The sequence below is a fragment of the Poecilia mexicana genome, unplaced genomic scaffold (genome assembly GCF_051168715.1).
Source record: "Poecilia mexicana isolate PSO_F unplaced genomic scaffold, ASM5116871v1 scaffold_6, whole genome shotgun sequence".
In the NCBI taxonomy this organism is placed as follows: Eukaryota; Metazoa; Chordata; class Actinopteri; order Cyprinodontiformes; family Poeciliidae; genus Poecilia; species Poecilia mexicana.
In genome coordinates, this window is record NW_028263375.1 from 30,902,973 (window position 1) to 30,924,448 (window position 21,476).

The 21,476-nt window shown below is 36.8% G+C and overlaps 1 protein-coding gene across 1 annotated transcript in view; it reads right to left on the bottom strand.

Moving 5' to 3' along the window:
- Positions 1-3,785: 3,785 nt before the first annotated feature.
- The window catches only part of LOC106917190 (solute carrier family 23 member 2), a gene marked incomplete at its 5' end in the record, with an annotated part of 35,191 nt that continues 17,500 nt past the window's right edge, over positions 3,786-21,476 (bottom strand). Inside the window, 5 exons of the mRNA XM_014985974.2 lie at positions 3,786-4,222; positions 4,302-4,397; positions 12,307-12,415; positions 15,380-15,544; positions 17,800-18,053. Of these exons, the coding sequence (XP_014841460.2) occupies positions 4,038-4,222; positions 4,302-4,397; positions 12,307-12,415; positions 15,380-15,544; positions 17,800-18,053 (809 nt within the window). The remainder of the gene's footprint in view (positions 4,223-4,301; positions 4,398-12,306; positions 12,416-15,379; positions 15,545-17,799; positions 18,054-21,476) is intronic.

The following is a 21,476-nucleotide window of genomic DNA, read 5'->3' on the forward strand; positions in this document are numbered from 1 at the left end:
ACCAGGGGAGCCTCTTCTCTTAATGAACACTCGCATATGTCGATACGGCTTAATCCACGTAAGCATTCGGTGATCCTGTTAGATCTGTGCAAAACAAGCTTTCATTTTTATTCCCTGGAAACAATCTTGTTCCTAGATCAGGCAGACTGTCAGACTTGGCACACAAACCCTCCCAGGCCACATGACTTTTACATATGGCACCCAATGTGTGTGACCTCGTTTCACTCCCTATGTCATGGCAACTGATGGTGTCGAACAGTCAGCAGCGGTTGTTTTCGGCGCTGTAATTTTTGTGTTTGTTGCTGCTTCTGGTTCACAGATTGTGATAAATCTCGGGAATGCGATAAATAACGTCCCTGCTATCTGCACCACATGTTTGGGTTGACAGCTATCAGTCTGTAGATATATCTAGACCAGGGGTGCCCAAAGTCGGTCCTCCAGGGCCGGCATCCTGCATATTTTAGTTCTCTCCCTGGTGGCAGCAACAACCTTTTCAGCTTGTCAATGTTCCTCTTAGGCCTTCTAACGAGCCATCATTTGATCCAGGTGTGTTAAACCAGGGAGAGAACTAAAACATGCAGGATGCCGGGCCTTCAGGACCCACTTTGGACACCACTGATCTAGACGTTGAGTTGACAACATATGCATCATATTTCTCATGAATTTTAAAACGTATATACTTTCCTACTGGTTAGATAAAGTGCTGCTGATGTAGCAGAGAGATGAATGCACCACATTTTGATGTTGTATTCAAAGATAATTTATGTCCTTAAATAAAAACATTTAGGCTTAAATAAGCCATTTGGAGTGAAAATGTGCAGCACTTTCTGCCAAGTGACCCTCATGGAAACAGATTCTGTCGGGAACAACTTCCTGGTAACAACACCTGTCTGAACCATCGATCCAGCCCAGTTCACATGACTGATAAACAAACTTTGCAAGAGAGGAAGCAGCCAATCATCAGCTGGCGTCGAGCTTCAAGGAACAGAAAGTCATTGAGGTGTTTCTTGACAACTGTGGATAAACGTGTTAAACCTTCCCAGCAGATGCGACGCCCACGTTTGAACTGGAAGTTATTCATGTTGAGCTTTGAGGTAATATGTTACAATAACCATATTCTTATTTTAATAGCAGTTTATCCTCCTTCCAACAGGCTGCATGAACAATCTTTGGCAGCCCTTCTGAAGATGTAAAGGTTGAAGTAAGGAAGGTTTCACAAAGGATGAATGTATGAAAAGGCTAACGGTTAAGCATAGTGGAGGATCTATGATGCTGCGGTTTCTCTTCCAAACACCCTGGGAACCTTGTTAAAGTGGAATCAAGGATTCTTTCAAATATTGAGTCACTTAAATACAAATATTGTCATTTAAATACAAATAAGGTGGACTCCAGCAATAAACTGTCATTGGGTGTTTCAACATATTGCCAAATCATTGCAGGCAAGGTTCTCCAGAAATCAACCTTCAGATCAGTCTTCTGATCTAAATGCTACAGAAAACTTGAGACAAGTTAAAAAAGAAGAGAGAAAAAGACTTTACCCACTGGATGAGCTTGAGAGAGAAGAGGAATTATTAAATATGCCTCTCTCTGTGTGCTCTAACATTGTGAAATGTCATAGGAGAAAAGTGATGAGCGACAGCGGTAAGTTAGTCTCCTTCATCAACACCTGAGATGTGATGAAAGGGCAGCAACACCACAAGAAAGTTTAACACTTTTCTGCTTTCTTGTGGCGCATCGCTGGCGTTCGTGTGCACCTCGACATGTACGAGAATGAAAATTCACAAATTTCAAAATGATTGTCGCTTCTTCGCGCAGAAAACGAATGGAGACGGAGCAACATGTGACTGGTCCTTAAGTTCTCTCCTACTGTCACATGCTGCATCTCCTAAATTTGACATTTCGGCCTTCATGAGTAGAATCACAATCTGAATCTTTTTATCAAAAATGAACTCTAGAGACAGTTAAGAGCTGTCCATTCCTTATACCACAACTTTCTGTATGAATTTCCATAAGGATGTGTGAATACGAGACAGAAATCAGAAATGTTTTTTTTAAGTTTCAAAGATTAGTTTTAAAACCTTGATACATAGTTTGTGTAAAGCTGTATTATCCAGGGACTAAAACTCACCTTTAGCTCGAGTGCCTAATCTTAGCGTTTACGTTAACCCACTTAACCTCCTCCGCAGTCCTAATCCTGACTGTTACTGATCTAATATTGTTTAAAAAATACTTCAACCTGAGGTATTCAGAGCAAAGACATCAGTGATGAGCAAAACGGCGGCTTTCAGCTCATGGATCAGTAAAGCAGGGAGTGTACAGTTGGTTCGTCGCATATAAGCCCAGCTCAGTGAACTGTAAATGCACCAGTTTTCATTGTTTTTTGGAGGTTTCAAACAATAATTACAAGTTCCAGTAGCTGTCACTGTTGACATAAAAACCGTCAAGAAAATCATAAACCACTTTTATTTTTGACCCCATTGGGCATAGGTAGAACTAAAAGATCTAAGACTTGTTCTACGTACACAAAAATACTGTCTAAATCAAGCGAGATAACCATAATAATTGCCCATAATTTAGTTGAGTTTAACTTTAGCTATGTGAAGCTGTAAGAATATCTTATGATGGTGTATCAGGACCATTGCAGAAAAATCTAGAAAAGAACATTCCAAGTTTGCAAAGTCAAAAATTTGATGGAAAAAAAAAAATAAGATTGAAATATGGACATTTCTGGGTTTGAAATGTGAAAGTTTGCAAAAAAACAAAAACAAAACAAAAATATCAGAAATATCCATGTATTTTCAAAAAAACAAAGATTAATTTTTGGCAGAAATTTACTCTCTTTAATTCATCTACAATGCCCCTAATACGCTGTTCTAATGGTCTGTTCCAAACTCATAGACTTCACATATATAGACATTTATTTCAAGCCTTTATTTCTTGTCATTTTGATGATTACGACTTGCAAGTTAAAACCCAAAATTTAGTCTCAGAAAATTAGAAAATTGACAAAAAGTTAAATATTGAAAACGCATGATGCCGCATCCTAATCCGCAGATTAACTCAAAACACCTGCAAAGGTTTATCGAGTCAGAAAGTTGAGTGGAAGGAAGAACTGTAATAGAGAAATGTGCAGCAGCAACAGGGATAAAAACAGTCTTGAGAGGACAGTCGAACAAAATTCATTCAAGAGGATTAGGGAGCTTCACAAGGAGTGTATTGAGGATGGAATCAAGATTGTGCACAGATTTAAATTCATGCACAAGGAATAACTGTTTAATATATATATATATATATATATATATATATATATATATATATATATATATATATATAGTTATATCAATTTTTTATTGATCTGAAGTAACATAAATTGATTCTCAGTTTTCATTTGTAAGCCACAATTATCACAATAAAAAAATCTTGAAATATTTCTTTAGTATGTGTTGATAAAGTTGATCATCAGGCTCTAAGGACTGTTTCATGGTTTTCCAATGTAAAACACAGTGACGTGATTCCTTACCGAGTTGTGAGCATTATTACTGTATGCCATTCGATCTTCAAAAGTTATTTATTGAATCTGAACAACTCTTTATTATCACAGTTCAGGAGTATTAGAACAGAAGTTATTAAAAGCAAAGTCGCTTTAAAATGTTGAGCTCTTAAACAATGCCATTAATATGTAACTTTCACATTAATATACAGTTGTATATGTACTTAAGACACATATATTTTTTTAAATCCTTCCTATTCAGTAAGCTAGTATTAATGATGAGGTAGTAATAATCAGATGAGAAATTGGTTTATTTTGGGAATAACTCAGATCAATGCAAATGAAGTCAAATACTTTAATTTCAACAACAAAGTCAAACCAAATATTTATTAAAAAAATAGACAACTCACATTTTACTTTATTAGTTCAACATAAAGGTTAGGTCTTATAAAAGCACCATCACCTCACAGTGAGACTCAATGGTAAAAACATTTGTGGCTTCATGTAGGATTCTGGGATTAATATTGCCCAGGAAGTTTCCACTTCTTCATGTTGACGCTCTTTCATTTGAGGTTTTGTAAGTCGGCAGAAATGGTAGATACTGGAAACATTTAAACCTTTTTAGAAAACTGTTACAGAACGGGATGTCGTAGCATGACAAATCAGAGGAACTTAAGCCGTCCTCTTGCACTTTATCCTGCCAGCTCTTGATGCCTCTTTCTTTGTCCGTGCCTAAAAAGAGAAGAATGGGTAAGCTGGCAGCAACAATGAATTTAGTAATAATTTGATGTTTTATATGTTTTTTCTCTACCTGGAATCGTATTATCAAGAAGAAACCCAAAAAATCCACCGATGAACATATGTGTTGTGAACAGCACCGTGATCACCTGGTCCAGCTCTTTTATTCCTTTAGGAGGGAATAAAAAAAGGTTAAGCACCTTTAAAAAGATTGTGCAGTATCTTGAACCGTATAAATGTCAAAGGTCTTGGTCAATTAAGTTTAAGTTTCTGAAACAATAATTCCATGAAAAAGTAGAGATTTTTGTTGGCATTTCTTTTTTCACTTATTTAATATGCAGTTTTCAAATGGTAAGCTCATTACAGGAAAAAAACAAACAAACAAACAAACAAACTCCCTTTAATGTTGAATAAAAGTTGAATAGTTTAAGCCCACTCTTCTTTGAACTATTCTTTTAAAGGGACAGTATTATATGAATTTCAGCCAATAATTTTAAAGCACAATAAAGTAACCATGTTTCCTTCCCTTGTTATAAAAATGCTGCATAAATCAAATATGACTCCAAATAAATTTGACCTCGTAATTTAACACCTAGAAATTGGACCAGAAATGAACACAGATATTGCTCTGCTCAGAACATCTGGGAGGTGTTTAAACAGTAGGCTAGTAGCTAGCATGCTAACACTAGCTTGTTTCTTCTCAGTGATGAGTTTCTGGTCAATAATTTGGATCAGGACATGTTCTCTTTGAAGTTCCAATTAATTGTGTGGGAAATATATATATATATATATATATATATATATATATATATATATATATATATATATATATATATATATATATATATATATATATATACTGGTGACATTTCTGTCATGTTACACCAGTATCTGATTTATAATCGCATCGTAGCCTACTGAATCAAATCAAATTGTAAAATGCCTAAGAATTCCCGTCAATAGATTCTGCCCTTGTCACTTTTCAGTGTGACTTGGAAAGTCATTTACATTGATGTACGTAAATACATGTATAATGTATAATACATGTACAGCACATTATATATGTAAAATTGTACCAGCATATACAATTGTAACAATTAGCTAAATACATTAAACTTAACAAATTTAACAGTCAATTAGCTAAATTGTTTTAGCTAATTTACTGTTGGCTAAAACAAACAGTATATCAAGCAGTAAATTAAAATCTGTAGACTTAATTATTTCTTTTAAAAATCATTATCACAATCATTCCTCCCTGGAGAAAGAATGGTTCAAATTCAAAATTCATCCAGAACTTCAATTCAAAATGTAAACTTAAGATTGTATCTGTTTTCTTTATTTACCATTAAAGCTCTCATGAGCTAACCATTGAGAGCTAATGAGAAAAAACAAAATTTAAGCTGATAGTAGATGAAGATTATGAAAGGGATAAAAAAAATAAACTGTTGGAGGACTGAATGGCTGCTTACTTTCCTGTGAGAACGTGAGCGTACGGGATGAGGATATTTCCTGAGTGGGTGATTAAAGCGTCAAAAAGAAAGCAAAACAAAACAAAAAAGGACATTAAAGAAATCCCACGGCAATTCACTTTATAAATCTGTGTGTCAGTTACTCGGCTGAAAAACTTAACTCGTATGTTTTTATTGGAACGGCCTATTCTCAAAAGCTCCTTTTTTTCCAAATCTGGAGGTGCCACAAACAAAATTCCAATTAACCTTTATAGTATTTGTTCAAGCCTTAATCTTGGAAATGAATATCTTCGTCATTGCCAAGAAAAACTAAATTAAGGTCCAGGAATAAATAAATCCATCAAAAAAGGGGAGAGAAGAATGTTTTTTTCTGAAACTTGGAACAGTCCAGTGGCCACACACTCTTGTTAAAATTCCAGGGTGTAGAGCTTTAAAAAGCTGAGAACGTGATAAGTAATTTCCAAACGTTTTCCACCAATTAATGTTGCATATATACTGTGGCAATTATAATGAAAAACAAATCTCTAAAATAAAAAAACAAAAAGTGTGCACCGACCTGATTGCATACTAACACTAACTCTGTGTAGGAAAATCTTCAGGTTTAATTTCAACATTCACTTTGATCATCATAGATTGTTAGCACATCCCTTCTCCCCAGCTCCCTTTAGAATTTTGACTCTGGTTAGATCACATGTGGATTTTGGATCTGTAAGCCACATTGAAGGTTCAATGAGCCCAAAACCTTTGATGATAAAACACAAAAGGCTGTGATATGTGGTATCACAAGTTCATCCATGCAGGCCAAAAAGTAATAAAATTAAATTCGGTCTGAAAAAAAAAAAAACCCACAGAACATGGTGTTATCACCACCATGTCCCCTGTGGGTTTGGTGTTGTTTGGGCGATGCGATACTGGTGTTTTTGTGTTACACATATTTTACAATTGTGGTCTAAAATTCCCAGTTTAGAGCATATTCTCCCACATGACTTTGGAATATTTCAGCAAAACTTAGTGTTTAAAAAAAGATATCTGTTTTGTATTAATACTTCTTGCTCCAGAAATTTGTAAAATCCTGATATGGTGTGGAATATTTTTTACACCCTTCTCCCAGCTGATAGTTTTGTGGCTATGGCTTCATTGCACTGATGAGTAGGTATCAGCAAAATCATGTTTGGCTTAGCTGGAGTGTTTTTTTTTTATTTACCAGATTTACTGTATTTGGCTGGAGGGTTGACCTCAGTAAGAATGAATGCTTACACTGGAAAAAAAGCCTTAGTTTAAAGGTTTCCATACACAAATGCAAACCCTTATCAAATTGGCTTGTTCACAGTTCAGCTTTCCTTGAAGTTTGGAAATAATTTACCCAACTTTTTGCCCAACACTTTTTTCTTCCGGAATTTAGGAAAATAAATGAATGCGTATGAAACCCTTAATGATGCAGTATTTAACTTTTATTTAAAACACGGTCTTTACACATTATGTTAAAACTATCACTTTATTGTGACAGTACAATATGAGACGGATAATCTGTGAAAAAAAAATCAAGCTGCTCTGCCTTCTCCTATGAGCCTACTGTCATCCAAACAAATACACTGTTCTATCAGAAACAACCATCAGAGAAAGGAGGAGGGTGTTAGTGCTGTCAATCACTTTTCACTTTATTAGCTGCAACGCTACAGCTAGTTCACCAAAACAGAGCCTGCCATGAATGCTAAGCCTAGCTAGCATGGCTACCGATGATGGCGGATAAACAGATTTTCTGTGATGATAAGTTGTTTCTCTGCCATTAGCACATTGAGATGTATGTGTATGTACACATGGTTCAGTGACAGCGCTAAGACCTTTCTCAGAGCTCTGATTGGTTGTTTTTTGACCGGGAGCGGTACATCTATCCAAAACGGCAACAGGAGCTCTGGGAGGAGGTGGAGGAGCTCCATCTTTTCACAGATTATCTGTGTCATACCATACTGTCGCAACATGGTGACAATTTGAAAAAATATGTGAGAACCATATTTTTGTCAAAGTTGCATATTGTAGCTTTATGAAGGTAACATGGCAGGACTGATTGAAGAATGTTAGATTCAAGGAAAAAAAAATACATCACCAGAAGACTGAGGTCTTCAAGCATTAAAAATCAGAGAAGTCAAGAAGGTCTTCTGGTGGTAAAAGGGAACCCTTTGTTGTCACCAGACCCTTGAGTACTGAATTTCTCAGTCAGTGTTGGCCTTTTATGTGGCATGTTTGACCACCAGCATAAGGGTAAACACAGAGGACTATTGAGTGCGAATGCCAGCATGTTGGACACTCTGCTTTCATAACTTCCCTCCGGCAATAAACCTCCTAATGAAGTTGTATCGAATTGAATAAAGAACTGAAAACAGCAATGACGTAGTTTTAATCTGAACGCACTCTTGTTTGGTTAACCCAAGACGCACACACACACGCCAGCATGCCCAAGCAAGCTCACACACACACACACACACGCACACACACACACCCGCGCACGCACACACACACACACACACACGCACACACACACACACACACGCGCAAACAGGAAATTCTCCTGCCCAGAGAGATGCCAGTCAAAAGTTCATGGTACCTGCTGAGCTTACTGGAGCTCACACAGCCGGTAGTTTTAAGAATGTCTGGAACAGGCGACGATTTGTTTACAAAGAGCATCGAGAGGCCTCGATCTTGTTGTGTGGACAAATCAGCTGAGTGTTGAAGCTAGAGAAAGACTCTAGAGAAGGGTGCTTTATTTGATCCGGGCAGATTACAGCCACTGTCATGGGGGCCAGCCAAGAGGATTTGGGAGGTAAGCAGCCTAGACCTGAGAAAACCAGACAAGCCTTTATGTCCAGTGATGACTCTGGATTAGCACTTCCCTTGGAGACACTCGCATCACATGACTTATAGGATCAAAGTCTTAGGTCTGCATAGAAGAACTGTTTAATCTTTGGGATTGCTCTTTTGACAATGCCTTCATAGAGGGCCACCACAAATGGTCTCATTAAAACCAGTCGACGTAGCATCAAGAGCAGCTAACAGCCTGCGACTGACGTGGTTTTGACGTCTTCAACTCATTGCACATTTTCTCCTCGTCTGTTTCAACTGGATTGATGTGTTTTTCTGGCTGAGGCCATATCTATACCCCTGTATAAATACACAGGGGTATAGATACCATACTGTATAGTATGGGTGGGAATTTATTGTATTGTTTATCATTTATCATTATAAATTTCGTATTGTGATAAAAATTTAGATTTATCGTTGTAACAATAAATTCCTATTAATGAAGTTCAAAAAACTGCATGTATTGTTCAGATTATTTCTTTTTTATGATTTTCTCCACTGTTTATTCAATGAGAGTAACACAAAATACCAATAAATATGAAAATATAGTTAAATTAAGTTACAGTGTGCAGATTATGGATATAAATCCCCCTTCTTTATATTACTGGTGTGCTAAAGAAGCATATTAAAAATGGGAATTTTTTTCAAGACTAGTATTTGTGGGGGTATGAATGTTGTGTCATGCAGTCACAGTCAAACAGTTGACTAAGAACTGTTTTGTTTATTGTTATCAAAACAGTACCACAAAATAGTGATAAAACCTGAAGGCCATATCACCAACCCCAACAAGACAATTTTTCTTATGTGAACTGAGATTTATGTTAAGTTTCTAAAAACTTAACATAAACACCATAAAGGAAGTTAAAGAAAATGTCTTTTGATGTTTTATTTACAATTCTTGAGCAATTTTACCCCCATGCTTTTACTTTTTGAAAATTCATCTTTGGTCATAAGCTTTAAGTCTATGAGGTTGAAAAGTCAATGCCCTAATCTTCAAACCCCCTTTCAATCAGATTTAACTCAATCTTGGTCACTCAAAAACATGGATATGACTTCACTCACAAGAAACATGTAGATTGAATAAAAAAAAATCTTATTATGTCTTATTATTTACACCCAGTGGCGCAAATGATATTGGATTAGCTGCACTGAACTAAAAGTACAGCAAAAGACTCATTGACTAGTTCCTACACCTAGAAGTCTACTTTAATTTCCTCCTGATGTTTTGTCTCTTCATCTTTTTGCAGTCTCTGTCTCTCTCTTGCAAAGCAGCAAAGACACTACCCAAAGCCACCACCATTTGTGGACACTGGTACACACAAACAACCCAGAGGTTCCAGTTAACCTGGACTTAACCCAGATTAAACCCTGGGCATAGGTTACAATGCTCACCTGTCACCTCAACAGTTTAATTCTTGCCTTTGACCCGTTGCACCACTTATGTCATTCTGCTTATGCTTCCACCAGCCCACACATATATGAGGAGCACAGCAGACCAGCTTTACCGACAATTATCTAGTTAGATGGTTAAATGCATTAACAGAAAGGATCACTAATGTTCCAGAGTATAAAACATCCCCTGTGATCCTCTTTTTATTTCATCTGTCGTCTTCTTTAAACTTGTATGTTTTTTTTTCACAGTCTCACCCACAGTGGGCACACCTTGTGGGGGCTAATAAGGCTTGTTCAGTCCATCTGGTTGTGCTGGGAAGCTTGGAAAACAAAACAAAACAAAACAAAAAAAAATTCCTCCATACCCAGACCCTAACAAAACACAAGCCAAAGAGTACAAAATCTGAGAGGAATCAAAGATCAAGGGCATAGAAGACACAGCATTGCCCCCAGCAGGCTGAACTGGTCCTTACATGCCAATGGAACTCATCTGATTGGTTTGGCCTGACCGAACGAGCAACAAACTAAATCCATCTACTCCCTCTGTTGAGTCTGACAGCAGTAGAAAAATGATGGAAAAACAACAACATATTTAGATCTGTTCAGGTAAGACAACGGTAAACTCTGTCCTTGTCACTTGGAAATCCAGGCTGAAGGCTAATGATAAACTGTTTGCCATCTGGGGCCTCTGGGATTTGGCAACACCTTCCCTTTAGAAGCTTAGGCTGGCACTTTTCAAGTGTAATCTGAAAGTGGAAACACAATGGGAGAACACTAATATTTTCAGTCATCAGCCTGACAAGTGTTATTTTTTTTGGCAAATCAAAGCTATTATCTTTAATTAATCAGATGGTGGTTTCATTTTAGCCAACGACCGTGACTGCTTCAGGATGCATACCAAAGAACACTGGCACCAACAAGGGCTACTTCTCATGGGAGAGCTACACAACAACAACAACCAGATACAGTAAATGTCATTCAAGCATAGTAGTCTTGCTGATACTGATAAACCAGTGATGAAAATATGGTAGTTCCTAAACGATAAGCCAGTAAGTTGTTGGCTAATACAGCAAGTTGTGATCTTACAACCTGTCAATTTAACACAGGTATAGAACACACATGGTTAAATGAGAAAAAACATTTAAAAAATAAAACGGCGAGCTGGTTGTTACTTTGTTCTGTGAAAGTTTTCTTACCAAATTTTGTCACATTACAACCAACAAATTGCAATGCATTTTATTATGATTTTAATCAAAAGTGCAGCAGAAAGTAGGAACATATGCATGGTTTATACATTTTATTGACAAACTAAACTGGTACCCCCCGAATAAAATCCAGTACAACAACTTGTCTCACTACCTGCAATTCCTGCATAAGCATAAAATTGTGCAAATTGAAAGTACCAAAATAAATTTGATAATTGCAACACGGAAATTTCAAAAAAACATGTTTTTCGGTAAAACGTTTTTGTGCTAAGATGAGGAGGTTTTTCAGTTGAACCGAAATAGGTATATTTTGCAAAACTGCAATGGAAACACTTCAACGCACAAAGCAAAGCAACACAACAGGAAAATTGGCAAGACAAGAAGCCACAAAAGGCAAACATTCACTACATTTACTACAGTGCTGCAGTGGGAAGAACTTATTAGGATTCAGCAAAAGTTATCCACTTGTGTTCTTATGAACTTTGTCAAATCCTGAAAGGGTTTTATTCTTCCAACATCTTGTAAAAGAAGAAATCAGAACCTACAGGCCTTAATTCATTATTAAAGAAGGAGCCAAAAAGCCCATCATAATTCTGGTGAAGTTGCAGAACTATCCAGCTCAGGGTGGAGAATCTGGCGAATCTCCCTCCAACCTGGCCTTTATAAAGGAGTCGATAGAAAAAAGACCTTTTGTTTCAAAATAACCACAACTTTCTGTTAGGAATGAGACATTTAGCCAAGAGGTTCATTTGTGAGGAAATCTATGTAGGTTAAACTGATTTTAAGTAGCATATTAGAATATAAAGTATATTGCCAAATTATTTGTTGCAAATTTGTAATGCACGGCCCCCTAAATCTCAGTTTTTCTGTGTATACACACCAACACTAAAACAGACTTTTCTCAAATCTCCTCTTTGGTTGGAGTTGTTATAAATAACTGTTGTTTGTGAAATTAAAGTTTTTATGTGGCTGAAAGGAAAAAAAGAAATAAAAATTTATTTGACTTCCCAGATATCTGGCTACATGTGGACTAGGCATAACATACAAAGGTGTAGGAGATGTGCATAAATGCACTTTATTGGGGGTAATTATTATTTTTTCTTGTAATGTTTTTCAACCTGAAAAGCTTTTAAAAGAGCATCTATGGTAACTTTACCTGTGTCAATGATGCCTGGATTGGAATGAAACCAGGTAGGAAGCACAAGTCCACTGAAGGTAGAAAAACCAAGGATGAGGAGGTTGCGGGAAGAGTTGAGATCAACATGCTAAAGAGAAGGAGGTGGGGGGGAGAATGACATTATGTAACACAACTTGTATAAATTGGTTTATTGACTTTTACTTCTAGACTATTTTGTTGTTCTGTGAAAATGAGCTGCCAACTCTGTTTTGGAACAGATCTAAAATGAAATTAGACATAATGTGGGAATAATAAAAAAAAAAGCCTATGAGTCAAATACTATTTTAAGATGGATTCATATTTGATCATAACAGGTTAAAAATGTTAAAGTGGGGTTAGCCCCTAGTATTTAGACTCAGAATTGAATCAGATTGGGGAAACAAGCAAGAATCTTTATTTTCCCATGACACAAAATTGTCAGTACTCAACAGCAGCAGGTTAAGACAAATGCACACAGAAACTTTATATCTGTTCCATCTGCATTGGGCCCTTGTGTGTTTTTCCATTTGCTTAAAAACTGAAATACAATACCCAAGGTGTCAGTTCAATGCTAAATCTGAATACTTTGATATTGCAACCAGGCATTGTGTAAATGGTACACTGAACTGCAGCTCCCTCCAGGTTTTGCTACGTATAACTTTGACTCGAGGGAGATGTAGTCGTTCAATGCAAACAAAACAGTTGTTGGATGAATAAAAAAAGGAGCCAAAACGTATAAAGTTTCAACTATTTTACAAAGACTGATAAAAGAAAGTCTTTAAAGGAAAAATACCTCATTGGGGCGGGACTTCAAACACTAATGAGATGGTGAGTCAGTGCTTTGCGAGAGCTAAGTGGAGATTTCTATGTTCTGGGTGTTACTTTCTTGCAAAAGCTTCCCTGGACTCCCTGCTGCTTGTTTTCTTTAACATTTGTTAAAAAGCAGCGTGAGACCTCTATGAACCAGCCAAACACTTATAGTCTAACGCAAATAAAACCAGCACAAAGCTATTAATAGTTGTTATTTGTTATTTGAGCACTCCAATATTTTTCAATTTCAACAAATGTTCTGCCAGATCTCATATTAACTTGTCTATAGCGGAGAAGGAAAGACCAACATCTAATTAAGCTTGCTATTAAAACTAAAGACCTCAGTTAATAGGCTGAAACTTGATAGGAGCCGTTTCTGATAGAAAATCTTTCCGAAACCTTTCCACATTTTTTATGCAACAAATAAAAATAAGCACACAATTAATTGAGAGGTGGAAGAAAATGCAAAGTTTATAACATTTGGTATTCCACGTAAAAATCTGTAAACCATGTGGAGCGTATTTACACTAAGCCCTCCAGATTCAATACTCATGAAGCACATTTTTCTGCCATTAGACCTCTAAGTCTTTTGGTACATCAGTTTTGCACATGTAGTTGACTGGTTTGGGTTTTAGCTAATAAACAGGGACTTGGTGTCAAAAGGTAACTTCTCATTGGGACACACAGAAGTCGCATGTAGGGTATCCCAAGGTTCCAGCTAGCTCAGATTTTAACAAGTCATAACATTAGCTAGCATAGCTATGCAGATGATACACAGCTCTACATTACAATGTCATCAAACGACTCCGAACCTGTCCATGTAGTGAACAGATCTTTAGAACAAATCAATGTGTGGAGGTGTCTTTGCTTTCTCCTGCTGAACAGAAACGAAACAGAAATGAAACTGAAACTATTATCTTTGGACCAATAGAGGAATGATCAGCATGCAACTTCAGATTTTGCAGCTACATACTATCAATCAAGCCTGAAATCAGGGGGATTCTATCACCTGAACAGCATTTATAGTGTCCTGACTACCAGTAGTTCATTTTTGGCCTTTGTAGAGGACATTTCTAGACTTGAATATCTCCCACCCCCTGCATTCTACTGAATTAATTCCTTTTGGTATCTGGAGAGGACATTTAGGGCTTTTCAATGATATCACATGTGAAGGAGTGGGACTTTTGTACGTACCTTTTTCTAATTCATAAAAATGCTGTTCATCAGTAATAACACATTTTATGGGAAGAGACAAAGTAAGTGCATAAAACCTTTTATTACCTTACAAAGAATGTGGGATTTAAAAAAAATGGTGATTGGACAACATCTTTTTTTCCTGGTAGTCAGGAGGATAGGATTAAAGGACTAAAGACCCAGCAAGATAAAGAGAAACTCATCCAAGTCTTTATCTTTAGTTGCGCCACATGATCCAGAGTCCTGCTGCTGGCATTCTCACTACAACCAGGAAGGTAGAGCACATCACAAAGTTCTAAAGTTCTAACACTGGCACCTTGTAGCTCAGAGAATAGACTTTAAAATACTTTCATTAGTTCATAAATCACTGAATGGCTTAGCACCAAAATACATTACAGTCCTGATGTTGTCATGTCAACCTTCCAGAAAACTCAGGTCTTCTGGTTCAAGTCTATTTTGTATCCCCAAAATGAAAAGCAAACTTGGAGAAGCAGTTTCTATACTCCACTAATCTGGAATAAACTTCCAAAAAAATTCAAAACAGATGAAACACTTAGTTCCTTTAAATCAAGGATAAAAATTCACCTGTCTAGAGTTGCCTTTGACTGGAACATTGATCAAAATATTTGTTGACAATTATTCTTGATGATAGCATTTGACAAATTTTAATGTTGCTTGTTTCATAATCAGTAAATATATTATGTTTGTATCATGTAAAGCATTTCAAAATACCTTGTTGCTGAAATGTGATATACAAAAACTTGATTTGACTTTACAAAATAGTTGAAGCTCATTCTGATTGGATAGTTATTGTGAACATTGCTTTGAAAAGAGGTGTTCATTTATTGATTCCCAGAGGCAATTCAGGCCTAAATACAAAAATTAATTTTGTAAAAGAAGTTCTTAAAACAAATAAAATTAGGTGGTGGAAAATTATGATATTTTTTTCTTTAAAAAGTGTTGGTGTTGTATGCATAAATATTTAGCACCCACCGAGTCAATACAGTGTAGAATCAGCTTGTAAAGCGTCTGTAAAACACAAACAAAAAAAACAACTTAATGTGTTTACCTGAAGATTGGATATCCCCACGGCTGCAATCATGCCAAACATGACAAGAAACATTCCTCCAATGACTGGGTCCGGGATGGTGATAAAAACTGCTCCAAACTTCCCAAAGACACCCAGGGCAATCATCAAAACTCCTGTTGTCTGAAGGACGAGACGGCTGCCAACCTGAGATGAAGCAATGAAAATGAAGATACTTGGCAACCCTGATTATATTTGGAAATTTATGGTTTAAACATTCCTCTTGGTCTGACTTTAATTGTTGAATATTTGGAAGCGTGGCCAGCATGGACTGAACGGCTTTGTTCTGACTTTGCAAAAACGGCGGCCAAACTATAATTTTGAAACAGTGCAGAAACTCAGAATCACCATTAACAAATTCTACTTCTGTTCGCTGATTGGCCCAGTTGAAATTAATCATGAGAAATCAAGCTCAACTGGAAAAATCCAAGACAAAGTACAGAAAGGTTCTTGACAGTCATTGATCTCAGCTTAGTAAAATACCATGTTGCATATATGCAACATGGTATTGCATACCTATGTTGCAGTACATGGGCATGCATCCACATATTGTGGTGCACACATTAGATGTTTTGGAGCAAAATGCATAATGTTTTGCTCCTATCTCTTTAACAACTGTAGCTGCTTTTCGAATGATGATTTAATTTTGCAATTTGACAATTTCAAAAATAAATTTGCTTAATGTAAATACAACAATTTTGAAAAAAAAAAAAACAAAAAAAAACTCTTTATGATAAAAAGTTTTGGCAGTAAGACGAGGTGGATTTTGGTTATATTGAAAGTGTTGTATTTTCTAGAACTGCACTGGAAACACTTTTTTGCTTCACTCGCGTCACAGATCACATTGGCCTCACCCTGTTTTTAGAAAACTTACAATAGCTGAGTTATACTTGACAGGAGATGGATTACCAGCAGATTTGATCGGTGCAGTAGAAGCTCACAACAGACTCACATTCTAACTACCTACTTAGACACACACTCAACCTTGAGTGTTCGTTTCCGTTCTATTTCTATTTCCTTTCCTCATATTTGTTTGGCAGGCCTGAACAGATAACAGTAATGAATTTCCTACCTGTCACATGAGTGAACTCATTGTTTAAGTGTACTGGCTTCAGAAAGCAGGACAGTGTGTCACACAACATGATGTATGTGTATGAGCACACTGGTTTAGGATGTGACCACATGTATCAGGTGAAGCTCTGCTTGCTTTTTTATATTTGAATAAACCAGCGCTACTTCAAAGACAGAAATGAAGACTCTTGTTAAAGTTTCAGTTAGCAGTTAAATTTTACGGTGCCAAATGTACTTTGTGATTCACTCGGCAAGTGTCCAAAAAGCAGGAATGTTGATGTTTCTAAAGGTGATGCGTTCACTGGAGAACAGGTTTCACAAATCAACTGTGCTGTCCGCTTTTAGACATCAGGCCATCCCCTCAACAAAATGAGATAATGTTTCTAATGTATAATTTAAGGAAATTGAACTTAAATTTTATGATGCCAGAAGGTGAGAAGTCTTCAATCAAAAGTAAGTCAGAACCTATTAGGTTTACAGCAGCTTGTTAAAGGGGCAGTATTATGTGTTTTACAGGCACAGTCACTTTATTATTCTACCAAATGGCACTGTAAACTTCAGTTATAAAAATGCTTTATATATATCAAATATTTTACTTGCTAATTTAACGCCTTAAAACTGGGTCTCTGTCACTTTAAAGACTCCTTTTTCTGAAGCTCAGACTTCAGGAAGTCATTGTGACATTGCTCCTCTATTAACCCTTTAACAATGTTTTTTTCAGCGTTTCACTGAGAAGTAGCTTGTACGCTGAGCTTAACAGATGTGCAGGTGTTTGCTTATTGCTGCTGGCAAGACTGAAGGAGCTGAGTGGTGGAGTCAGGAGCAGAGGGATCCTCTGTGGTAGCTTGAAGAAGCTCAAAGAAGAAGCTGCACCTCCAAATTGGTGCTAGGTCCAACCAGGTGTTTTGCACAGCAGAATGGTTGCCACGGGACATCAAAGGATTTCTCAAACATGCATGAAAGAATCAAGGCAACACCTTGATGAGGGATGTTTTTGATGAGGGAATAACGTAACATGATTTAAAGCTCAAAATCTTCAGTTTTACACAATATTGCCCCTTTAACATACATTGCCTTGCAGAAGTAATTATAATAGTTGAGGATTTTCCTATTTTGTTACTTTACAACCACAAATTTATAGTACAACACAGCGTATTACATAATTGTGAAGTGAAAGGAAAATTAAACAGGGTGTTCATTTCTTCTTTTTACAAGTCAAATGTGAAAAATATGATCCCTTTCAGTGTAATCACCATTTCAAGTTTTTGGGCATATCTTCATTAGCTTTGCACAACAGTAGACTGAAATGGCACCCAACCAGAGCTGTGTACCTTGGTAATTCCAAGTGCAGCAATATTTTGGCTGTAGGAAGTGGTTCCATTCCCAGTTCCCCACAGTGCAGCCAGGAAGCAGCCCATGCCCTCAACGGCGATGCCTCGGTTGATGGCATGAATGGGTGGTGGAGGAGCACCAGACAAACGAGCGCAGGCATAGTAGTCACCAATGGATTCCATGGTAGATGCCAAAACGCCTGCCATCATTCCCAACACTGAGGACAGGCTTACAGTGGGAATACCCCATTGACCTGTGGATAGAAAACTAATTTATCACACTTCATTTTCCAAATGGCTGTACATTCCTCATCATACCATCAGTTTCCGAAACCACACACACACACACACACACACACACACACACACACACACACACACACACACACACACACACGCACACACACACCCCCACACTCACACACAACAACAAAAAAAAAAACAACCTTGTAAAAGCACACGCAGGGTCACTGCAACCCCGGCAGAACGCACACAGGGTAAAACGCTCATGGTGTCCACTGGACAAATTCTTCAATTTTTTTAGACATACTGAATTGTCATACCAGAATAGAATTAATCAAGTATAGAACGTAATTGGTTAGATGGTTTAATACTAGACTCGGTCATTAATTAAATAATGGGGAAAAAATAACAGAGTCATCATCAGACCTTTCATAGTTTCTACTCGTATTTCATTTTCCACTTCTCTGAGGGAAAAATGTTTTTACAAGGAGCATAGAAAAATGGAATCCACATAAAAACCAAATGGAAATGTAGAAAGTAAACAGTTTGCCTCAATTTTACGACAGTTCAGTTATGAAATTTAAAATATAAAGATCATTGCTGTTGGATAACATGAACTGCAGTCCCTTCAATAAACATGATGAAAACCTTGTAAGAACTGGAAGCATGGATGCCATTCATTACACAATACAACAGGCTAACACAGTAAGTTTGTAAAGAATCGTCTTTAGGTTTTTTTTACACCAAAACTATTGTTCCAACTATAATAAGTAACTGAAGTAACTCTTGACGCTCTGTATGAATGTTTTGTTTTGTTTTGTTTTATTTTATTCATGCAAGTCTATGACCCACCTTGTGCTTGCCAAAAGAAAAAGTCTTTGCAAAACTTCAGCAGGGATCATTTCTGCTTTAGGAAAGTGTTTTTCTTTCCTAGCATTAAGTACTTTAGAAAACAACACACCACAACATAACAATTTGAACCTGTATGCTATTGGTGTACATCTCCATTCCTCAAGGGCTGGCTTTCTGCCAGTTCTAGTTGTGACTCTGTTCCAACGTAGCTCATTCAAATGGTTCAACTACCTGCTCAGCATGTCAAAGTTCTGCAGAAGCCTACTGATTACAATGATTTAATTCAGGTATGTTGAACAGGAGAAGCAACTAAAACATACAAAACCTTGGAGGACTGACTTTGGACACCGTTGCTCTATGCACTTAAATGTAAAACATCCAACAGATGTTCACAATTTCTTCAAGTGGAGGATTTGACATGATATAGTCTTTAGATGCACTTGCAGTATGTTAATTCTTCAGATGGATAACAAAGATACTCTGGCTTGTGGGATCCATGGCTTGAAAGCAGATGGTGATTTCTTTGTATTTTTCTGAACTGTGATGCAGTTTGACTTGGTACTGCATCACTTGTAAAGTAGCCTGAAATTCTAATCTATAACATTTTGGAATGTCAAGGTACAAATATAGGATGTTTGCAGGTATCAATTTTATGTTAGACTTACAGGAATACCAGAAACATGATACAAAGGTTCCGGCTTGGGACTTTTGCAAATGAATTAAAAATGAAATTAATAGCATTAATGGCCAAAAACCCATTAACATAGCTGACTGTGGTGATATCCCTAATCATAGGTCAACACACAGTGGTAATCATGTCTTTGACAACACAGACTGTTATTGTTGGCAACTAAAATTAGCATAACTTAATACAAAATGATACATGGAGAGTTGTTCTGATGTTCTGCTATGTGAATGCGCTCCTGTTCATGGAAATGCCGGGATTAGTCTCTCTTTGTGAGTCAGGTGAAATAAATTACTGGCTCCAGAAAAGAAAAAAAATCAAGTAAAGCAGTTGTCAGGACTTGGATGCGCATGCAGTATTGAGTCAACAAATTTACAACCCGGATAAAAGCATAGTTATCAAATGATTACTGTTTCTAAATTAATCCAGCTCATGTTGAAAATTTTCAATCACAAATTCCAAGTAACTTACTAAAAGTGAATATTGACAGCAATTTGACGAAAACTAATTTAAGTCAACGTACTATTTTCAATTAAACACAAATTTGCATTTGCAGTGCAGGGGTTTGTAGTCATAATGCACACCTTAATAATATTGTGACTTACTTACATGTACCGTGCAGCCATAGCTACAATTAAATAGTTTAAATGAAAAAATCTCCATGTGTTAGAAAGGATCAGTCAAGGCCCAGAACTAAATTGAATTGGGAATCTGTGGCAACGAAACTGCTTTTCCCCAGATGTTCTACATTTTGTTCAGTGACATTTTTGACAATTCTTCTTTGTAAAATATCTCATGTTCTGATGCTATATTGTCTGATGCTAAACCAGGTAATTGAGTGAACATGCATTCAACTACTATAGTACACTGACAACTCTGTTTTCCAACATATGCAGATCACTAGGCAAATTTGGGTCCCTTTGGGTGCTTCCTCAAGGGCACATTGACAGTTAGCATGGGAAACAGACTTCTTGGTATTTGTCAAACGACTACTCTTCCCACTAAGTCACTGCTTCCCCAAAAATTGGTAGAAGTATTTAGATACCTACATAGGCTTCTGTACTTGCAAGGAAAGGTTGTTCTACAAAGTATTGACTCAAGGAGGTTAAATGAGAGACACACTTTTCAGCTTTCCTTTTGGGAAACTCCATGCTTTCTTGTCATTTCACTTTACAAATATCTACCACTTTATGTTGGCATATCATGTAAAAACTCCATCACATATCCTAAAACTATGATTATAGGATATGAAAACGTGAACACTTGCTCAGTAAATATATTCTACTCAACAGGAGGTGTGTTGCAGATGCCGTGAAATCATAAATTGTGCCTTGTCCTTTGTTCCGGTTCCAATAGTGAATTTAACTTTAGGTGAGATGTGCATTGCATTCATTGACTTGACACGGCATATTGTGAAGGACATGGTTTAAAGGGGCGGGGGGAGAACAAGAAACATATACTGAAATCTCATAGCCATGGTTATACGAAATCATTTACAAGATGATGCCCTCGATTTACACTCAGTGTTGATGCTCGTCAAAGACTGGACGAATGGCATACTGGCAGAGAAGTTGTAGTATATGTAGGAGAAAGGACCTTTATGGTACCCTAACCTCTGAAACATGAGAACCAAAGTTGCAGTAAAGATTAAGAAAGTAAAGCTAAATATTACATATCTAACAATCGACAATGAGAGTAAAAAGAAATTACTCTCTTTTACATTTTTTACATGTCAGTAAAATAAGACTAGTCTTCAATTTATACCTTTGATTAAAGCTGCAGTATGTACATTAACTTTTAAAAAGAATATGTTTTTGAAATAATTGCGAAAAATATCACCATGTTGTGACAGTATGGCTTAAGAAAGATAATCTGTGAAAAGATCACGCTCCTCCAC